The 18,116-nt window shown below is 43.7% G+C and overlaps 1 protein-coding gene across 1 annotated transcript in view; it reads right to left on the bottom strand.

Moving 5' to 3' along the window:
* The window catches only part of ADAD1 (adenosine deaminase domain containing 1), a 178,078-nt gene that overhangs the window by 74,555 nt on the left and 85,407 nt on the right, over positions 1-18,116 (bottom strand). The window contains exon 6 of the mRNA XM_073655618.1: positions 17,774-17,900. Within this exon, the coding sequence (XP_073511719.1) occupies positions 17,774-17,900 (127 nt within the window). The remainder of the gene's footprint in view (positions 1-17,773; positions 17,901-18,116) is intronic.

Genomic DNA, 18,116 nt, shown 5'->3' with positions numbered 1-18,116 from the left:
CTCCGTTCACACTTTTACTAAATTTTATAAAGTGGACGTGAGTGCTTCTGCCGATGCGGCCTTGGGACGCAGGGTCCTGCAGGCGGCGGTGGTTTAGGTTATATCTTTATCTCGTTTTCGGCGCTTGTTGCGCGCTTGCCTAAGTTGTTGGGGGGTTGGCGATTCTGCCGTTTCCCACCCTTGAGTTCTGGACTGCTTTGGGACGTTCCACTAGTAATGGATCTGTGTCTCCCTTCCTTCCCTTCTACTGCTGAAAGACGGATTTTGGTAAGACCTTACCTGTAAAATCCTTTTCAGCGAAGGAAGGAAGGGAGACACAGCACCCTCTCATGGCAGAAGTGTATTATTGTTTTCCAGATGCGGCGCAACTCCTCTCTGATGGCGGTCATCTGGGCTGGGGTCGGCGTGCTAGGACTCTGTGCCAGCATTGCCAGCTCATCGCAGTTGTCAGGTCCAGTGAGTAGTGCCTGGGACTGTGTGTTTTTTCTGTTATATGCATAACCTGTTCTCTCGCGTTTCAGAATTTTCGGAAGGGGTTGTGTTGTTCCGCTGGTGTTGTCTGCTCTTCCTTAGCTTGTGTACGGACTGAAGGACATGGGAGTAGGAGGAGCCTAAACTGGAGGGGCCGGTCGTCACTTTTTTCTAATCTGAGGTGAACTATCCTGTGGGGCTCCGCCTACCCACTAGTAATGGATCTGTGTCTCCCTTCCTTCCTTCGCTGAAAAGGATTTTACAGGTAAGGTCTTACCAAAATCCGTCTTACAGAATGATCTATGGAAACTAGAAGATTGGGATGATAAATGGCAAGTGAGCTTTAATGGGGATAAATGTAAGGTAATGCACTTGGGCAGAGGAAATAAAATGTATAATTATATGCTTAATTGTAAAACACTGGGCAAAACGGTCACTGAAAAAGACCTGGATGTATTGGTGGACGACAAGCTCACGTTTGGTGGCCAGTGTCAGGCAGCTGCTGCAAAGGCAAATAAAATAATGGGATGCATTAAAAGAGGCATAGATGCACATGAGGAGAACATCATTTTACCTCTATACAAGTCACTAGTGCGACCACACTTAGAATACTGTGTACAGTTCTGGTCTCCGGTGTATAAGAAAGACATAGCTTAACTAGAGAGGGTGCAGAGAAGAGCGACCAAGGTTATTAGAGGACTGGGGGGTCTGCAATACCAAGACAGGTTATTACACTTGGGGTTATTTACTTTGGAAAAACGAAGGTTTAGGGGTGATCTTATTACTATGTACAAGTATATGAGGGGACAGTACAAAGACCCTTCTACTAATCTTTTTACTCTGAGGCCTGAGACGGGGACAAGGGGGCATCTTCTACGTCTGGAGGAAAGAAGGTTTAATCATAATCACAGACGCGGATTCTTTACTGTAAGAGCGGTGAGACTATGTAAGTCTCTGCCGCATGATGTTGTAATGAGTGATTCACTACTAAAATGTAAGAGGGGCCTGGATGCCTTTCGTGAAAAGTATAATACTACAGGTTATATATGCTAAATTCCTTGATAGGGCGTTGATCCAGGGAACTAGTCTGATTGTCGTATGGAGTCAGGAAGGAATTTTTTCCCCAATGTGGAGCTTAGTGTTTGCCACATGGGATTTTTTTTGCCTTCCTCTGGATCAACAGGTTAGACTATGGGTTGAAGTAGATGGACTTAGTCGTCTTTCAACCTTAAAAACTATGTTACTATATTACCTGACATGCTTTTTTGCAAATGCATGTATTGCAATATTTTGAACTGAGCTACATGGATATTAATCTGAACCTGCCCTATTCCTGGGCAGCATGCATCAGACACTGGCTGTTCGATCTCAGCCAGGTATGTTTGAATCAAACGCTGCGGCATTTCAGAGAAAAACATAATTAATGACCCCCAGTGAACGACTAGTCTGCCACGCAGCTCAGACAGGTGGGTCCCCAACTGCTTCTCCCTGCCCGCTGCGCTACAGTGACAGTTCTCCGCCTATATGAGCATGTAGGCTTTTAACCCCTTTCTGACATTGTGCGTAATACATCCCTGTACCCTGACCCTTATAGACTAGGTACATATTGTTACGCACAGGGGATCACGCCCGCACAGGCTATGTAGGCACAATCACCGCTGGGTGTCAGCTGATTCTGACAGCTGACATCCGGCACTCAGTGCCAGGAGTGGTGTCCACACCGCTCCCGGCACTTTAACCCCCTAAATGCTGCGATCTCAGCATTTAGCCTGCTAGCAGAGGGACAGAAGCCACTCTGCTCTTGGATAGGAGACTCCGCGCTGTTAGCACGGGGTCCCGATCGTTCCCATGGTGACCCGATCTCATCACGACATCAGAGTCACCAGTAAGTTACTTTGATCATGCGCAGTGCATGATCAAAGTAACTTGTGTCTGCCAGGCTGACAGTTTATAATTTGTAGCAGTGATCCTGCACTGCTATACATTCTAACTGCGATCAGACTGCAGAAAGTGAAAGTCCTATAGTGAGACTAAATAACAGATATACACATACAGTATACATATGTTATAGTACCCATAAATAAATATTAGGAAAAAATAATAATAAAAGTACACATTCAGTACTGCCACGTCCGGAATGACCTGACCTATAAAACAGTCCCAGTAGTTAACCCCTTTAGTGAACAAGGTAAAAAAAATTTAAAAAAAACAAAAGCAAAAAACGGTGCTTTATCATCATACTGCCAAACAAAAAGTGGAATAAAAAGCGATCAAAAAAAGACAAATGTACATAAAAATTGTACTGCTGAAAATGTCACCTTGTGCCACAAAAAACAAGCTGCCATATAACAGAAAAAGAAAAAAAAGTTATAGCTCTCAGAATAAAGCGATACAAAAATTTTTTTTCTATAAAATAGCTTTTAGGCTGTGTGCCCACGTAGCGTTTTTCAAGCGTTTTTGATGCGGAATTTCCGCAGCAGAAACGCTTGTAAAACGCTTGGTAACCCGCACCCCATGGTCCCCAATGGGATTCCGCAAGTTCTATGCACATGCTGCGGATTTTTCCGCAGCGTTTATGCTGCGTTCAAAAATCCGCAGCATGTCAATTAATTTTGCGTTTCCACAAGCAGAATTGCCTTTGTCCAATGCATAAAAAACGCAAGGCAATTCCGCATGTGGAAAACGCGTGATAAACGCGCGATAAACGCGTGCGGAATTCCGCATGCGTTTTTCCGGGAGAGGACTTGCAGAAATGAAGCAGAAATTTTCTGCTTCATTTATGCAACGTGGGCACATAGCCTTAGGGTATGTGCACACGATGCAGAAATGAAGCAGAAAATTTCTGCATCATTTCTGCATCTCCCTGGCAGAAAAAAACGCATGCAGATTGTGCATGCGTTTTTCCTGCAGAATACATGCGGATCCACATGCAGATTCACATGCGTTTCCGCATGCAGATTGACAAGCGCTTTCCAGGCGATTTTAGCATCACTTGGAAAGTGCTTGACAACTAGGTCACACTATATAAATCCATGCAAACAGCATGGATTTATATAGTGTGACCCGAGAGAGTGTATATACTTACCTCCGATGGCCCGCGCTGTCCTGCTCAATCTGTTCTCCCGGCAACTTTGAATTGAAAGACCTGCCGACGTCAGCGTCACGTGACCCGTCACATGACTCTGACGTCACCGCAGGTCCTACAACTCACTGTAAGTGCCGGGAACCAAGCGGGAGCGCTGCGCGGGCCGACAGATGGTAAGAATACATTTATTTTTTATTTTATTCTTCTTTTACAGCTTTTTTAATGGTACCTGGGTGTGGATGAGACTCTCCTCTCCTCCACACCCGGGTACCATCCGCACATTAGAACGCACCAATTACGCAAGTACAAATGCTGTCTTGCGGAATTGGCGCGTTCTAATGCAAGTCAATGGCGGCGAAATCGCCGCGTTTCCGCAAAATTAATTGACATGATGCGGATTTTTGACCGCAGCGTTAACGCTGCGGAAAAATCCGCATCATGGGCACAGCACATGCGGATTTCCATTGGGGAACATTGCTTCCCTTCTACCATGCGTTTTTCATGCGTTTCCGCGGCGTTTACGCAACTGCAAAAACGCCGCGGAAACGCATGAAATACGCATCGTGTGAACACAGCCTTAAGCTATGTGCCCACGATGCAGAAATGCTCCGGATTTTTCCTGAGCGTTTCTGCATCTCCCTGGCAGAAAAAAAGCATGGGGATTTTACATGCGTTTTTCCTGCCAGGGACAAGCAGAAGTGAAGCATTTTTCACATGCATTTCCACATGCGGGTTGTCAAGCGCTTTCCAAGCGATTTTAGCATCACTTGGAAAGTGCTTGTCAACTTGGTCACACTATATAAATCCATGCAAACTGCAAGGATTTATATAGTGCGACCGAAAGAATGGTAAAAAATAAATATTATACTTACCTTCTGATGACCCCCGGAGTCCTTGTCTTGGCTTGCCGGCAGCTCGCGGTAGATTAAAGGACCTGCCGACGTCAGCGGTCGCGTGACCCGTCACATGACTAAATGACGTCAAAGCAGGTCCTTTAAGTCTACCGCGAGCTGCCGGCAAGCAGAGACAAGGACATCGGGGGCCATCAGAAGGTGAGTATAATATTTATTTTTTATTTTATTCTTTTCTTTACAGGTACTATGGTACCCGGGTCCGGAGGAGAGTCTCCTCTTCTCCAAACCCGGGTACCATCCGCACACTGCACCGCATGTTATCTGCATGTACAGATCCAGTGAGGTGGATGACATGCAGTCCAATGCAAGTCAATGGCGACGAAAACTTTGCGTTTCCACAAAATAATTGGCAGTGCTGCGGATTTTTCCGCAATGATAATAAGCAGCGGAAATTATGGCATGTGCATAGCACATGCGGATTATCATTGGGGAACATGGCAGACCTTCTACCAGGCATTTTTTAAGCGTTTCTGCAGCGGAATTGCCGCTGCGGAAACGCTTAAGAAACGCATAGTGGGTACACAGCCTTATTGTGTAAAAGAGCCAAAAAACATAAAAATGTAGTATTGCTGTAAATGTACTGACCCGAAGAATAGATCTGCCTTATCAATTTTACCACACGGAACAGCATAAAAAAATAAAAAAAAAATTCCTGAATTGTTGGTTTTTGTTTATACTGCCTCCCAAAAATCGGAATAAAAACTAACAAAAAATGTCACCAATAAAAAGGTCAACTTGTCCCACAAAAAACAACCTCTCACATGAATCTGTTGGCTGAAATATGGAAAAATTATAGCTCTCAAAATATGGCGATGCAAAAACTAGTCTTTGAAACAAAAAAAAAGAAAAGCTTTTTTACTGTGTGACAGCTGCCAAACATAAAAACGCAATATAAATCTGGTATCGCTGTAATCGCACCGACCCAAATTATAAAAAGTCATCTAATCACTTATACTGCACGAGGAACGGCATAAAAAATAACTAAAAACAATTTTTCACCTGCTGCTGATTTGTTCATTCTGCCTCCCGAAGATCGCAGTATGGCTCGGCTGACAATCTATTCTGTGCTCTGCACTGAGCGCTTACACCGGGGTTTCCATGTAAATCTCTTTAATAAGCGAGTCAGATGGAACCCCAGGCGGAAGATTTCCTGTAATGAGGTAGATGGAGGCTGTGTGCCCTGTGATCTCATGGTGTCCATCTTTTTATTAGGCGTGCATAAAAGTGCCGTGGGCCACAGTTTTCTGAACCCCTGAAAAAAAACGACACCGCTAAATAGAGGCCAGACGGAGTCCAGAGTAACTCTGCTGCATCATTATAGTGAATGGATCCCTCGGGATAGGGTTGGGGTTAGTATTAGTGTTGTGCTAGGGTTAGGATTAGTGTTTTGCTTGGGTTAGGGTTATGGTTAGGATTGTGTTAGGGTTGGGATTCTTTTCAAAAGTAAAGGAAAAAAAAAAGGATGACGATATGGCGACTAGCGTTGAGCGCAAGTGCTCGCTAATTGAGTTTGCGTCGGGTGCTCGGGTGACATGCGAGTTCCCGTCCCGCGTGTTCACAGCCAAAAAATAAAACAAGAGGGGATTGCCTGCCATGCACAAGCAATTCCCGCATGTTTTTTTTTGGGGTGTCTAACAACAGTGAAACATGCAGGACGTGGACTTGAGTTTGCATCGGGTACTAGGGTATGCACCATGTATCGCGGATGCTCAAGTAGCGAGCACTTGCGCTCAAGACTAATAACATATTCAATATGATGACCTAATGTTATCAAATTCTGTGCCGTACCTCTGGGTTCAAAATGTTCACTATACCCCTTGATAAAATCCTTGAGGGGTGTAGTTTCCAAAATGAGGTCACTTGTGGGGGGTTTTCACTGTTTAGGCGCATCAGAGGCTCTCCAAATGCAACATGGCATCCACTCTCGATACCAGCCAATTTTGCGTTCCAAAAGTCACACAGTGCTCCTTCACTTCTGAACCCTGCCGTGCGTCTAAACAGTGTTTTTTTCCCCACATATGGGGTATCACCGTACTCAGGAGAAATTGTACAAAATTTTTGGGGTCCATTTTCTCCTCTTACACTTGTGAAAATAAAAAAATTGGGGCTGAAAGATCATTTTGGTGGAAAAAGTTTTTTTTTTTTCATTTTCATGTCTCTACGTTCTAAACATCTGTGAAACACCTGGGGGTTCAAGTCGCTCACCACACTTCTAGATAAGTTCCCTGAGGGGTCTAGTTTTCAAAATGGGGTCACTTGTGGGCAGGGCTGTGGAGACCGTATAAATTTTTTCATAAGAATTTGGGAAAGTTATGAAATGTCCTATAAATGTCTGTCCTATTCCTGATCTAAGGGGCTAGACTTTTAGCTGAGATTAATCTGTGGTACTTCTCACTTAAGCATGAGCCATGTATGAGAGTCGGTGTCATGGAAATTGAGGAGTCAGAGGTTTGGCTTACCGACTCCACAGTCCTGCTTGTGGGGGGTTTCCACTGTTTAGGCGCATCAGGGGCTCTCCAAACGCGACATGGCATCCGCTAAATATTCAAGCAAATTTTACATTCAAAGTCAAATGGCGCTCCTTCCCTTCCGAGTCCTGCAGTGTTTAGACGTGAGAAATTGCACAACAAATTTTGTGGCCCCCTCCTCCCCCTCAGTCACTTCAAATGTGATGTCGTCCCTAAATAAATGGTTTTGTAAATTTTGTTGGAAAATTTAGAAATCACTGGTCAACTTTTAACCCTTATAACTTCCGAACAAAAAAAAATGTTGGGTTCCAAAATTGTGCTGATGTAAAGTAAATATGTGGGAAATGTTATTTATTAACTATTTTGTGTGACATAGCTCTCTGATTTAAGGGCATGAAAACTCCAAGTTTGAAAATTGCGAAATTTTTGGCCAAATTTCCGTTTTTTTCACAAATAAACACAAGTCATATCAAATAAATTTTACCACTATCATGAGGTACAATGTGTCATGAAAAAAATCTCAGAATCAGTGGAATCCATTGAAGTGTTCCTGAGTTAGTACCTCAAAGTGACACTGGACAGAAATGTAAAAATTGGTCTGGTCATTAATGTGCATCAACCTTCGGGGGTAAAGGTATGTTTTTCTCTGAAATGCTATAGTGTCTCAGAGTCAAACATACATGGCTGAGATCGTACAGCCAGTGCCCGATGCACAATGTGCACGGATTGGGCAGCATGCATCAGGTTCTCTTTAACAGGAGTCAGTCAGCTCTGGAATACAATACAGTACGTAACGCCTCATATATGCCTAGAAGGCTGTTAGTTTGAGTCAGCAGACTCGCATTTGGTTCCAGGATTGCAGATAGAACATGGACCACAAAATAAAGACATCTGAATTCAGCCTTCAAGCAGGAAAAGAGGGAGCAGATTGACAAATAGATTTCTGAGCACACATACAATATAAGGGCTTGCTCACACTAGCGCGTACATAGGACGAGTGCTAACAGATGTTTTCATTGGATAGCACTTGGACCAATGTTATTTAATGGGGTAGTGCTGATGTACACATTTTTTCAGTCAGAATCTGTCAGTGAAAAAAAAATCACAGCATGCTATGATTTAACTTTGAAATCAGTCCCATTCCCACAGACTCAGAATGGAGAAGATGGAGAAATTTTGTTCTCAATCTTCTCCTCACACTGTGCTCAGATTCTTTCATAGGAGAGAATCAGATCCCACTATGCTGAAACTCGGATCAAACCCTTATCAGTGTGTCATTTGCATAAATGGCCATATTCTCTTGACTGACCGTAGCCAAATTTGTGTTTTATTCATTGGAGTACGTGCTCATTATAAGCTTAGCAGTCAATGGGGTGGTCCTAAGCAGTGATATAAATGGAGAGCATAGGACCATATACAAGTGTGCATTTACTGTAGAGTAAGCTGTCAGTCACTGACTATGACAAACTCTAACGTCTAAGCCTAAAAAAAAGCCTAAATTCCATGTCTTTTCTTTTTGGTGTGTATTTTTTTGTTCTTTTAAATTTCTTCCTCTCTAGATGAAAACCACAATGCTTATTTCCATGTGGTCAAGGCTGAAGTATCACATGGTTACTCCCTCCTGCAGAAAGACAAGGTGGACAGGAACAGCCCTGCTCTGCTGCCTCCCACCAAACATGGGGGTCTATGCTTTCCCTTCACCCTACCACCTTCCATTGAAGTGTACTCATAAACAGAAGGTGAAATAAGTATAGAACACATCACCAATTTTCTAAGTAAGTCTATTTCTAAAGGTGCTATTGACATGAAATTCTCACCAGATGTGATTAACAACCCATTCAATCCACACAGGCAAATAAATCAAACCATAAATGTCCATATTTTGTGTCTAATAAAGAGAAATGACACAGGGAAAAGGTATTGAACACAAAGAAAAAGGTGTAAAAAGCCATGGAAAGTCATGGCACTAGCTGAAATCTATCCGTAATTAGAAAGCAATCCTGCCACTTAGGGAAAAATAATATCAACTGGTTCAACTTATGGCCTATAAAAAGGTGTCTCATTACCAAGGTGCCACAAAAGAAACATATCATGATGGGTAAAACCAGTGAGCTGCCTCAAGACCTTCGCAACCTGCATTATTGAAAAACATACTGATGACATTATGTCACGCACGCAGGTGGCGCACATGCAGTTGCTGACCCCAAGGTGTCAGGAGTGCTGACACGGTTTCAGACTCCGGCTCCATTCAGACTACTCTTCGAGAAGGATGGATACGGACATGAAGTCACAGACAGGACTGGGATTCAGAGACTGGTTGTAGCAGTCCAGATATATGGGGGACTAAGCTCAGGCACCGGCCGCACACGGGCCAGGGGACTAGGCTCGGGCACCGGCCGCACACGGGCCAGGGGACTAGGCTCGGGCACCGGCCGCACACGGGCCAGGGGACTAGGCTCGGGAACCGGCCGCACACGGGCCAGGGGACTAGGCTCGGGAACCGGCCGCACACGGGCCAGGGGACTAGGCTCGGGCACCGGCCGCACACGGGCCAGGGGACTAGGCTCGGGCACCGGCCGCACACGGGCCAGGGGACTAGGCTCGGGCACCGGCCGCACACGGGCCAGGGGACTAGGCTCGGGCACCGGCCGCACACGGGCCAGGGGACTAGGCTCGGGAACCGGCCGCACACGGGCCAGGGGACTAGGCTCGGGCACCGGCCGCACACGGGCCAGGGGACTAGGCTCGGGCACCGGCCGCACACGGGCCAGGGGACTAGGCTCGGGCACCGGCCGCACACGGGCCAGGGGACTAGGCTCGGGAACCGGCCGCACACGGACTAGGCTCGGGAACCGGCCGCACACGGACTAGGCTCGGGAACCGGCCGCACACGGACTAGGCTCGGGAACCGGCCGCACACGGACTAGGCTCGGGAACCGGCCGCACACGGACTAGGCTCGGGAACCGGCCGCACACGGACTAGGCTCGGGAACCGGCCGCACACGGACTAGGCTCGGGAACCGGCCGCACACGGACTAGGCTCGGGAACCGGCCGCACACGGACTAGGCTCGGGAACCGGCCGCACACGGACTAGGCTCGGGAACCGGCCGCACACGGACTAGGCTCGGGAACCAGGCTCAGGCACCGGCCACACACGGACCAGCGGACGAGGTTCAGGCATAGACCGCACAAGGACCAGAGGAGCATGTTCAGGCGCTGGCCACACAAGGACCATGACTTTGAGTTTAGGACCAAGCCCAACAAAGACCAGTTGACCTAACAACTCACTAGTTCCACTCAAACTAACCACTAACCTATTGTGGAGGGTGTCTTTTATACAAGATACCTCTTAGATATTGGTTGGGGGAACCTTAGCAGGTACACGCGCTGGCCTTTTAAGTGCAGGGAAGCACCGCCACAAGTCAGTCAGTGTGCAGGGAGATGTGCTAGGAAACAGGGAGCGACCGCAGCAGTGAGTGTGTCGGCATCCCTTCATGGAGGGAGAAGGGGAACAGTGCAGGGGCGCCGGCAAGTGTGTTATACATTGGTTACAGAAGAATTTCTAAGCTACTGAAGTGAGCACAGTTGGGGCCAAATGCAGAAGTGGATAGATTATCATTTAAACAAACTGGACATAACCAGGTGCAAGATTTCAGTCAGAGGAGTGAAAAGAATTATCAGACAAGCTGTCTAAGAGCCAAGGATCATCTGTGGAGAGCTACAGAAAGACCTGGAATCAGCAGGTACAATTGTTTCAAAGAAAACTATAAGTAATGCACCCAATCTCCATGGCCTATATGCACATTCACCACGCAAGACTCCACTGTTGAACAAAAAGCATGTTCAAGCGTGTTTAAAGTTTGCTCAACAACATGTAGACAAGCCTGTGACATACTGGGAGACTATAGTCTGGTCAGATGAGACCAAAATCGAACTCTTTGGATGCCATAATACACACCATGTTTGAGGCCAAAGGGAATTGCATTATCACCTCCAAAACACCATTTCAACAGTCAGTCAACAGTGAAGTTTGGAGGTGGGAACATTATGGTGTGGGGCTGTTTTTCAGCATATCACTGGCAAACTTCATGTGATTGAAAGAACCTGTGCAATGCATGCGACTAGTTTCTCCATACAGGAGGAGTCTTGAAGTTGTCATCACCAACCAGGGCTGTGGAGTCGGAGTTCATTTTGGTGGAGTTGGTATAAAATGGACAGACTCAAACTCCTAAAATATATAATAAATTGGGTACAGTAGTTCAATGCAGTTTGTGGGGAATATTTTTTCATAAGAATTTGGGAAAGTTATGACATGTCCTATAAATGTCTGTCTTATTCCTGATCTAAGGGTCTATACTTTTAGCTGAGATTAATCTGTGCTACAGTAAATTCATCACTTAAACATGAGCCATGTATGAGGGAGTCGGTGTCATGGAAATGGAGTCAGAGGTTTGGCTTACCGACTCCACAGGCCTGTCACCAACAAAGGTTTTTGTATGAAGTGTTAATTACATTTCAGTAAATGTGTGCAATAATTTTTTTCCTGTGTCATTTCTCATTATCACATATAACTTAATTTATGGACATCTATGGTTTGATTTCTTTGCCTGCGTGGATTGGATGGGCTGTTACAGACATGTGGTAAGAATTTCATATCAATAGCACCTTTACAAATATATTCACTTAGAAAATTGGTGACGTGCTCAACAGCTGTAACCAAGTGCCACTTAGATTGAACTTTCTAGTACTCTAGGAAAGACGAACCAACAAGCATAAAAAAATAATTCTTTGATATACACTGCTCAAAAATATAAAGGGAACACGCAAATAACACATCCTAGATCTGAATGAATGAAATATTCTCATTGAATACTTTGTTCTGTACAAAGTTGAATGTGCTGACAACAAAATCATACAAAAATCATCAATGGAAATCAAATTTAACAACCAATGGAGGCCTGGATTTGAAGTCTCCCCCAAAATTAAAATGGAAAAACACACTACAGGCTGATCCAACTTTGATGTAATGTCCTTAAAACAAGTCAAAATGAGGCTCAGTATTGTGTGTGGCCTCCACGTGCCAAAATGACCTCCCTACAATGCCTGGGCATGCTCCTGATGAGGTTGCGGATTGTCTCCTGTGGGATCTCCTCCCAGACCTGGACTAAAGCATCCGCCAACTCATGGACAGTCTGTGGTGCAATGTGACGTAGGTGGATGGAGCGAGACATGATGTCCCAGATGTGCTCAATCGGATTCAGGTCTGGGAAACGGGCGGGCCAATCCGCAGCTTCAATGCCTTCATCTTGCAGGAACTGCTGACACTCCAGCCACATGAGGTCTGGCATTGTCCTGCATTAGGAAGAACCCAGGGCCAACCGCACAAGCATATGGACTCACAAAGGGTCTGAGGATCTCATCTCGGTACCTAATAGCAATCAGGGTACCTCTGGAGAGCACATGGAGGGCTGTGCGGCCCTCCAAAGAAATGCTACCCCACACCATTACTGACCCACTGCCAAACCGGTCATGCTGAAGGATGTTGCAGGCAGCAGATCGCTCTCCACAGCGTCTCCAGACTCTGTCACGTCTGTCACATGTGCTCTGTGTGAACCTGCTTTCATCTGTGAAGAGCAACTTTGCCAATCCTGGTGTTCTGTGGCAAATGCAAAGCGTCCTGCATGGTGTTGAGCTGTGAGCACAACCCCCATCTGTGGACATCGGGCCCTCATACCACCCTCATGGAGTCGGTTTCTAACAGTTTGTGCAGACAAATGCACATTTATGGCCTGCTGGAGGTAATTTTGCAGGGCTCTGGCAGTGCTCCTCCTTGCACAAAGGCAGAGGTAGCGGTCCTGCTGCTGGGTTGTTGCCCTCCTACAGCCCCCTCCACGTCTCCTTGTGTACTGGCCTGTTTCCTGGTAGCGCCTGCAGCCTCTGGACACTACACTGACAGACACAGCAAACCTTCTTGCCACAGCTCGCATTGATGTGCCATCCTGGATGAGCTGCACTACCTGAGCAACTTCTGTGGGTTGTAGAGTCCGTCTCATGCTACCACGAGTGTGAAAGCACAACCAACATTCAAAAGTGACCAAAACATCAGCCAGAAAGCATTGGTACTGAGATGTGGTCTGTGGTCCCCACCTGCAGAACCACTCCTTTATTGAATGTGTCTTGATAATTGCCAATAATTTCCATCTATTGTCTATTCCATTTGCACAACAGCATGTGAAATTGATTGTCAATCAGTGTTGCTTCCTAAGTGGACAGTTTGATTTCACATAAGTTTAATTTACTTGGAGTTATATTCTGTTTAAGTGTTCCCTTTATTTTTTGAGCAGTGTATTTCACCATATTGATATCTGTCTTTTAGTATATTTTCCACTAAGGAGTCATGATATGACGCAGACTTCTTTCCTCAATCTCCAGCATGTAGTATAGTAATGCAGTTACGCTACCATACAATGGTCATTTGGGTATCAGCAATCTGTCATTTGCTGTCCATTCTCCTTTTTATATAGTGCTGGGTCCTCTGCTCCTCCACCTGTTTTGCTGTACAAGTCTTACATGGAGTTTTGTTGCTCCCACTGAGACTCTCGTTTCTACCTAACCAGGTTCTACTACTCTTATATGGCTGGTGCACGCTTCTGAGGCCCATTACATCCGGTGTACCTTTTGATGAAACTATCCAGATATGTGACAAATTGAGCCCCAGGTGACAACAAGGCTGCAATTTATGGGAGCTGTGGAAAGGCCCTCAATTGTTTGCTAGCGTCAAATATGCTCCAAAAACACTGACATAATTGACATTGTGCAGATTTAAATCTGCGAGGAAAAGATAAGAAACATGTGCGTCAGATTTCAGAAATCTCATCTGTAAAACGTTGCATATTTTCCACACCAAATCCATGCGGGAGGGGGGGGGGGTGGAACGTGTGTACATAGCATAACAGAAGAAATTTGAATTTTTCCATAATGTCTGGAGGTACCTGCCCGGAGGTCAAGTTCTGATATGAAAAACTTCTCATCCCGGAAAATCAGCCCAATGTCTCTTTCCTCTGTCCATTCTCTGTTTTTTTTTAGTTATATGCTACTTTATACCAGCAGTCATTACAGGTAGGAGTCACAAACTGTGCTACGAAAGGTCACTGACATAATCACAGAGCCACCTGACAACCCTTCCATAGGTGGCGTAATAGCATTATGTGGATTACCACCTCCTGCTGGACAGTGTAAGAGTCATAACTAAGCAGATATTGCATACAGGTAACGACATCACCTCTTACCACAGAAGTATTGTCATGTTCTTCAAACCATTTCTGAACAATTTTTGCATTGTGAATACTATTGCTATAAAATGGCGTACTTGGAATGTAACAATGTTCACGACGATATGTTTCAAAACAGCTTTTATTTCAAACAGCAGGACCCACGGGTTTCCATCAGAACATTTACCATTCCTCCACATCCACATATAAAATAAATCATAGCAGGCCAGCTTCTTCCATTGTCCACCTTACACTGGGATTGCAGACATAAGAACGGGACCATGGAGCAGAGGGCAACAAGGAAAGTCTGACTAGTTTGTTGTCATACAGCTCCATATGATACCCTTTCTGAGGAAGAACTAGGCGAAAAGCACGTCAGAGGGTGTAAAGTTGGTAAATATGAATTTTTTATTTGTCCTATGATATGTATTTGTGCTTAATTATGTTCCCTTACAGGCTTTGACAGTCATGTGTCCGGGTTCTGCCTGTGCACGTGAACTTTTTCTATTAGCTTAATCATCACGCACTGCTATACCCATGATTGGCTTGTGAGTTCAATCTGATATGACCCTATATTCACTACTCTTGACAGGATTATGATCTTAATACTAGTACCTGTATTTATACAGTTTGTTATACAATTGTCTTGCGATTTTGATCTGATCTGACCCTGTATCCATTAATCTGGACAGGACAATGCTCCTAGTGATATCAGCACTTGCACCTTATAGGTGTATTGTTAATGAAATATCCTAACTATAATTTTCTTGGAGCAACCACAGACATTGGAGAGACATTATAATACCCGTTTAGGATAATTAAATTTGATAAATTGTATAGGTGAACAAGGTTTTCCTATACAGAAAGTCCCCTAAAAAACATTAACTATGTAGTATGTTTCTTACTACGGATCCCTATAGTAAACGGATACCTAGGCATCCATCCTGACTGTCGGCTGCATAACTCTTGAGTATGTACCCAACAGTGGCCACAAATGCATTGTGTCCCTAGCTTAAGTCATATTGTAGTTAAAGGGTTCCCACCGTTGTGGGCAGTTTTTTTTCTTACTTAAATGCATGAAATTGGGGCTAAAAAACATTTTTTTCAATTGGTTGTCATTAAAAATGTTGCTCAGTTTGCCTCTTATAGCTGCTGTGTTACACAGTATTTCTGCCTTCAGAATGAGTTAATGGGACATTACTTTTAATTCACAGATGTGTCGAGGACATGATTTTATGGTACTTACTGTTATATAGGTATAACAGGTAATAAGAGGCAGGTCCTGGCTGTAACCCACATACATTACCTGCCAAGTGTAGGACAAGCTCACCCCGTGAGCCCGCTACATACACCTGCTATCGACTTGTGCCATACATGTACTGTGGATGTCGGTAAGGGGTTAAGGACTGTCGAAAAGCTCTACGGCATACTGTATAATAAGTTGTCACCAAAAACACTATGGGGTGAATTAATCAATACTGCTGTTTGGTATGTCAGTTTTGATCTGAGTCGGATGGAGTACAATGCAACAAATTAATTAAAAGGCGCAAAATTGTTACCACTTCTGTAGCGAAAATAATATTGAATCTGTTTGTACAAAAATGTGTGACTTTCGAATCCCAGTTTTCTGACATAAACACCCTTAAAGAGATTTTCCCATGAACAAAGTTAATTTTAACTCCTTAGTGACCGGACCAATTTTTTTAAAATCTGACCACTGTCACTTTATGTAGTAATAACTCTGGAATGCTATAACATATCCCATTGATTTTGAGATTGTTTTTTTTATTTTTCTGACACATTACTTTATAATAATGGTAAATTTAGGTTCATATGTTTTGTGTTTATTTATAAAAAAAAATATCAGAAATTTGACAAAAATGTTAAAGAATTTCCAATTTTCAAACTTTGAATGACTAGCCCTTTGATCCAGAGTCATACCACACAAAAGCATTAATAAATAACATTTCCCTCATGTCTGCTTTACATCAGCACCATTTGTAAAATGTTTTATTTTCTTAGAATTTTAGAAGGTTTCAAAATGTAGCAGTAATGTTTTATTTTTTCAAGGAAATTTACAAAATGCATTTTTAAAGGGACCTGTTCCGTTTTGAAGTGACTTTGGGGGTCCTATATGTAGGAAACCACCCAAAACTTATACCATTTTAAAAACCGCACCCCTCAACATATTCAAAATGGCTTTTGGGTAGTTTATTAACCCTTCAGGTGCTTTTCAGGAATTAATGCAAGAGGCATGACAGGAATGAAAAAGTTTATTTTTTACCTCCTAAATTTTGATAAGTACTGAACAAGCCACTATAGCAGTCAGACTCTAAGGCCGTTATTTGGCCATTTAGATGCTGTAGTCACTATTGACAGCAGCAAATAAGAGGTTAAATGGCCATGGTCAGTGCCAAAACGGATCATGGCTGATGAAGCAAGCTGTCAGCTATAGCGTGCAGCTGACAGCTACAGGATTGTCACCTGTCGAGAGATGCAAGCTTCTTATGTCACAGGTCAGTAAAAAGAAGTATTGGTGGTCATTAAGGGGTAAAGTTGATTTTATTCAATACATCTTGGAATAATAATAATTTCTATAAGTGGAGGTGTTTAAAAAAAATGTTCCTGTGCGCAGATATAAAGGTGCCCCTGCTGTGTACTGTGTAATGGCTCATGTTTTACTGTGAAGGAACATGGTCTGATCATACCACATCTCCTGGCCAGGGGAGGAAGCAAAAGAGTATACAGATAGCACAGAATGAGATCACAGCTGATTCTTTAAGTGAGATAAAGCATTTCCCTGTTTTTTTAAAAATCTTTTACCTCAAAAAATTATTTGTGATCCCCTGCTATAATGTCTGTATCCTCTTTTGCTTTCGCCCCTGCCCAGGAGATGTGGTATGATCAGACCATGTTCCTGTACGGTCAGACACAGCCATTACACAGTACACAGCAGGGGCTCATTTATAAGATTATCTCAGCACAGTAACATTTTTTTTTAAACACATCCAAAAGTTGGAATTATTATACCAAGATCTATTGATTAAAATGAACTTTCGTCGTGGGAAAACCCCTATACAGGGACTTATTTCGAACAGTCATTCTGTGCTGACAAATTCCTGCTGCTCGGTGCTTCATTGCAGGGCCAATCATAAAAATACACATTCCAACTTACTTGTTCTTGTTTTCCATCAAACTCCAACCCCCCCCCCTCATCCCCTCGTTTATTGACCGCTCTGGCTTCACAAGGCCAGAGAACAGTTGAGAAAGATGGAAATCAAGCAAGTGGGAAGGTGTATTTAAATGTTTGGCCCCGCCGTGAAGCACCAATACTTTATTTAAACAGTTATTCTATGCAGGCAGAGTCCCTTTAATGGATTCTCCACCTCAGCTTGAGCTGCTAATAAAGCTGTCAGCACCAGGGTCCAGTGTATAGTAATCCTGCACTAAAGTGTTTTGTAACAGGATTGTAAGCAATTAAGGCTGACAAAAGACAGCAAGCTGCGACGGTGATAACAAGTCTGCTTTTTGTTATTTTATATTGGTACACAGATATTAAATACCTTAGTAAGGAACGCCTTGCTGAGACTATAGCATGTGAATCATGAAGAATTCTCCCATCATTTTGAGTGTTCTGTCCGAAATTTAATTCTCCAGTACCCAATGCAACAACGTCCCACTGTTTTCCATCTAAAAGGCAAAGAAAATTATTTTTTTTTCCTTCAAACTTAAAGTTCAAGTCAAAAATATGGTTTCAAACGCAAACTATTACGCTTTGGTCATCACATTTTAGTGAATAAAACTAAAATAAAGAGAGAAGAAAGTAAAAAACAAATAAACAAAAAAAAAACAATACATCAGACAAAAAGGGTCACATTTATTAAAGTGTAACTGTCATTTTGAGAA

This window comes from Phyllobates terribilis, unplaced genomic scaffold (genome assembly GCF_046119375.1).
Source record: "Phyllobates terribilis strain yellow unplaced genomic scaffold, ASM4611937v1 Scaffold_1__5_contigs__length_1240528914, whole genome shotgun sequence".
Classification (NCBI taxonomy): domain Eukaryota; kingdom Metazoa; phylum Chordata; class Amphibia; order Anura; family Dendrobatidae; genus Phyllobates; species Phyllobates terribilis.
The sequence above is the reverse complement of the archived record's forward strand: the minus strand, read 5'-3'. Positions and strand labels throughout refer to the sequence as shown.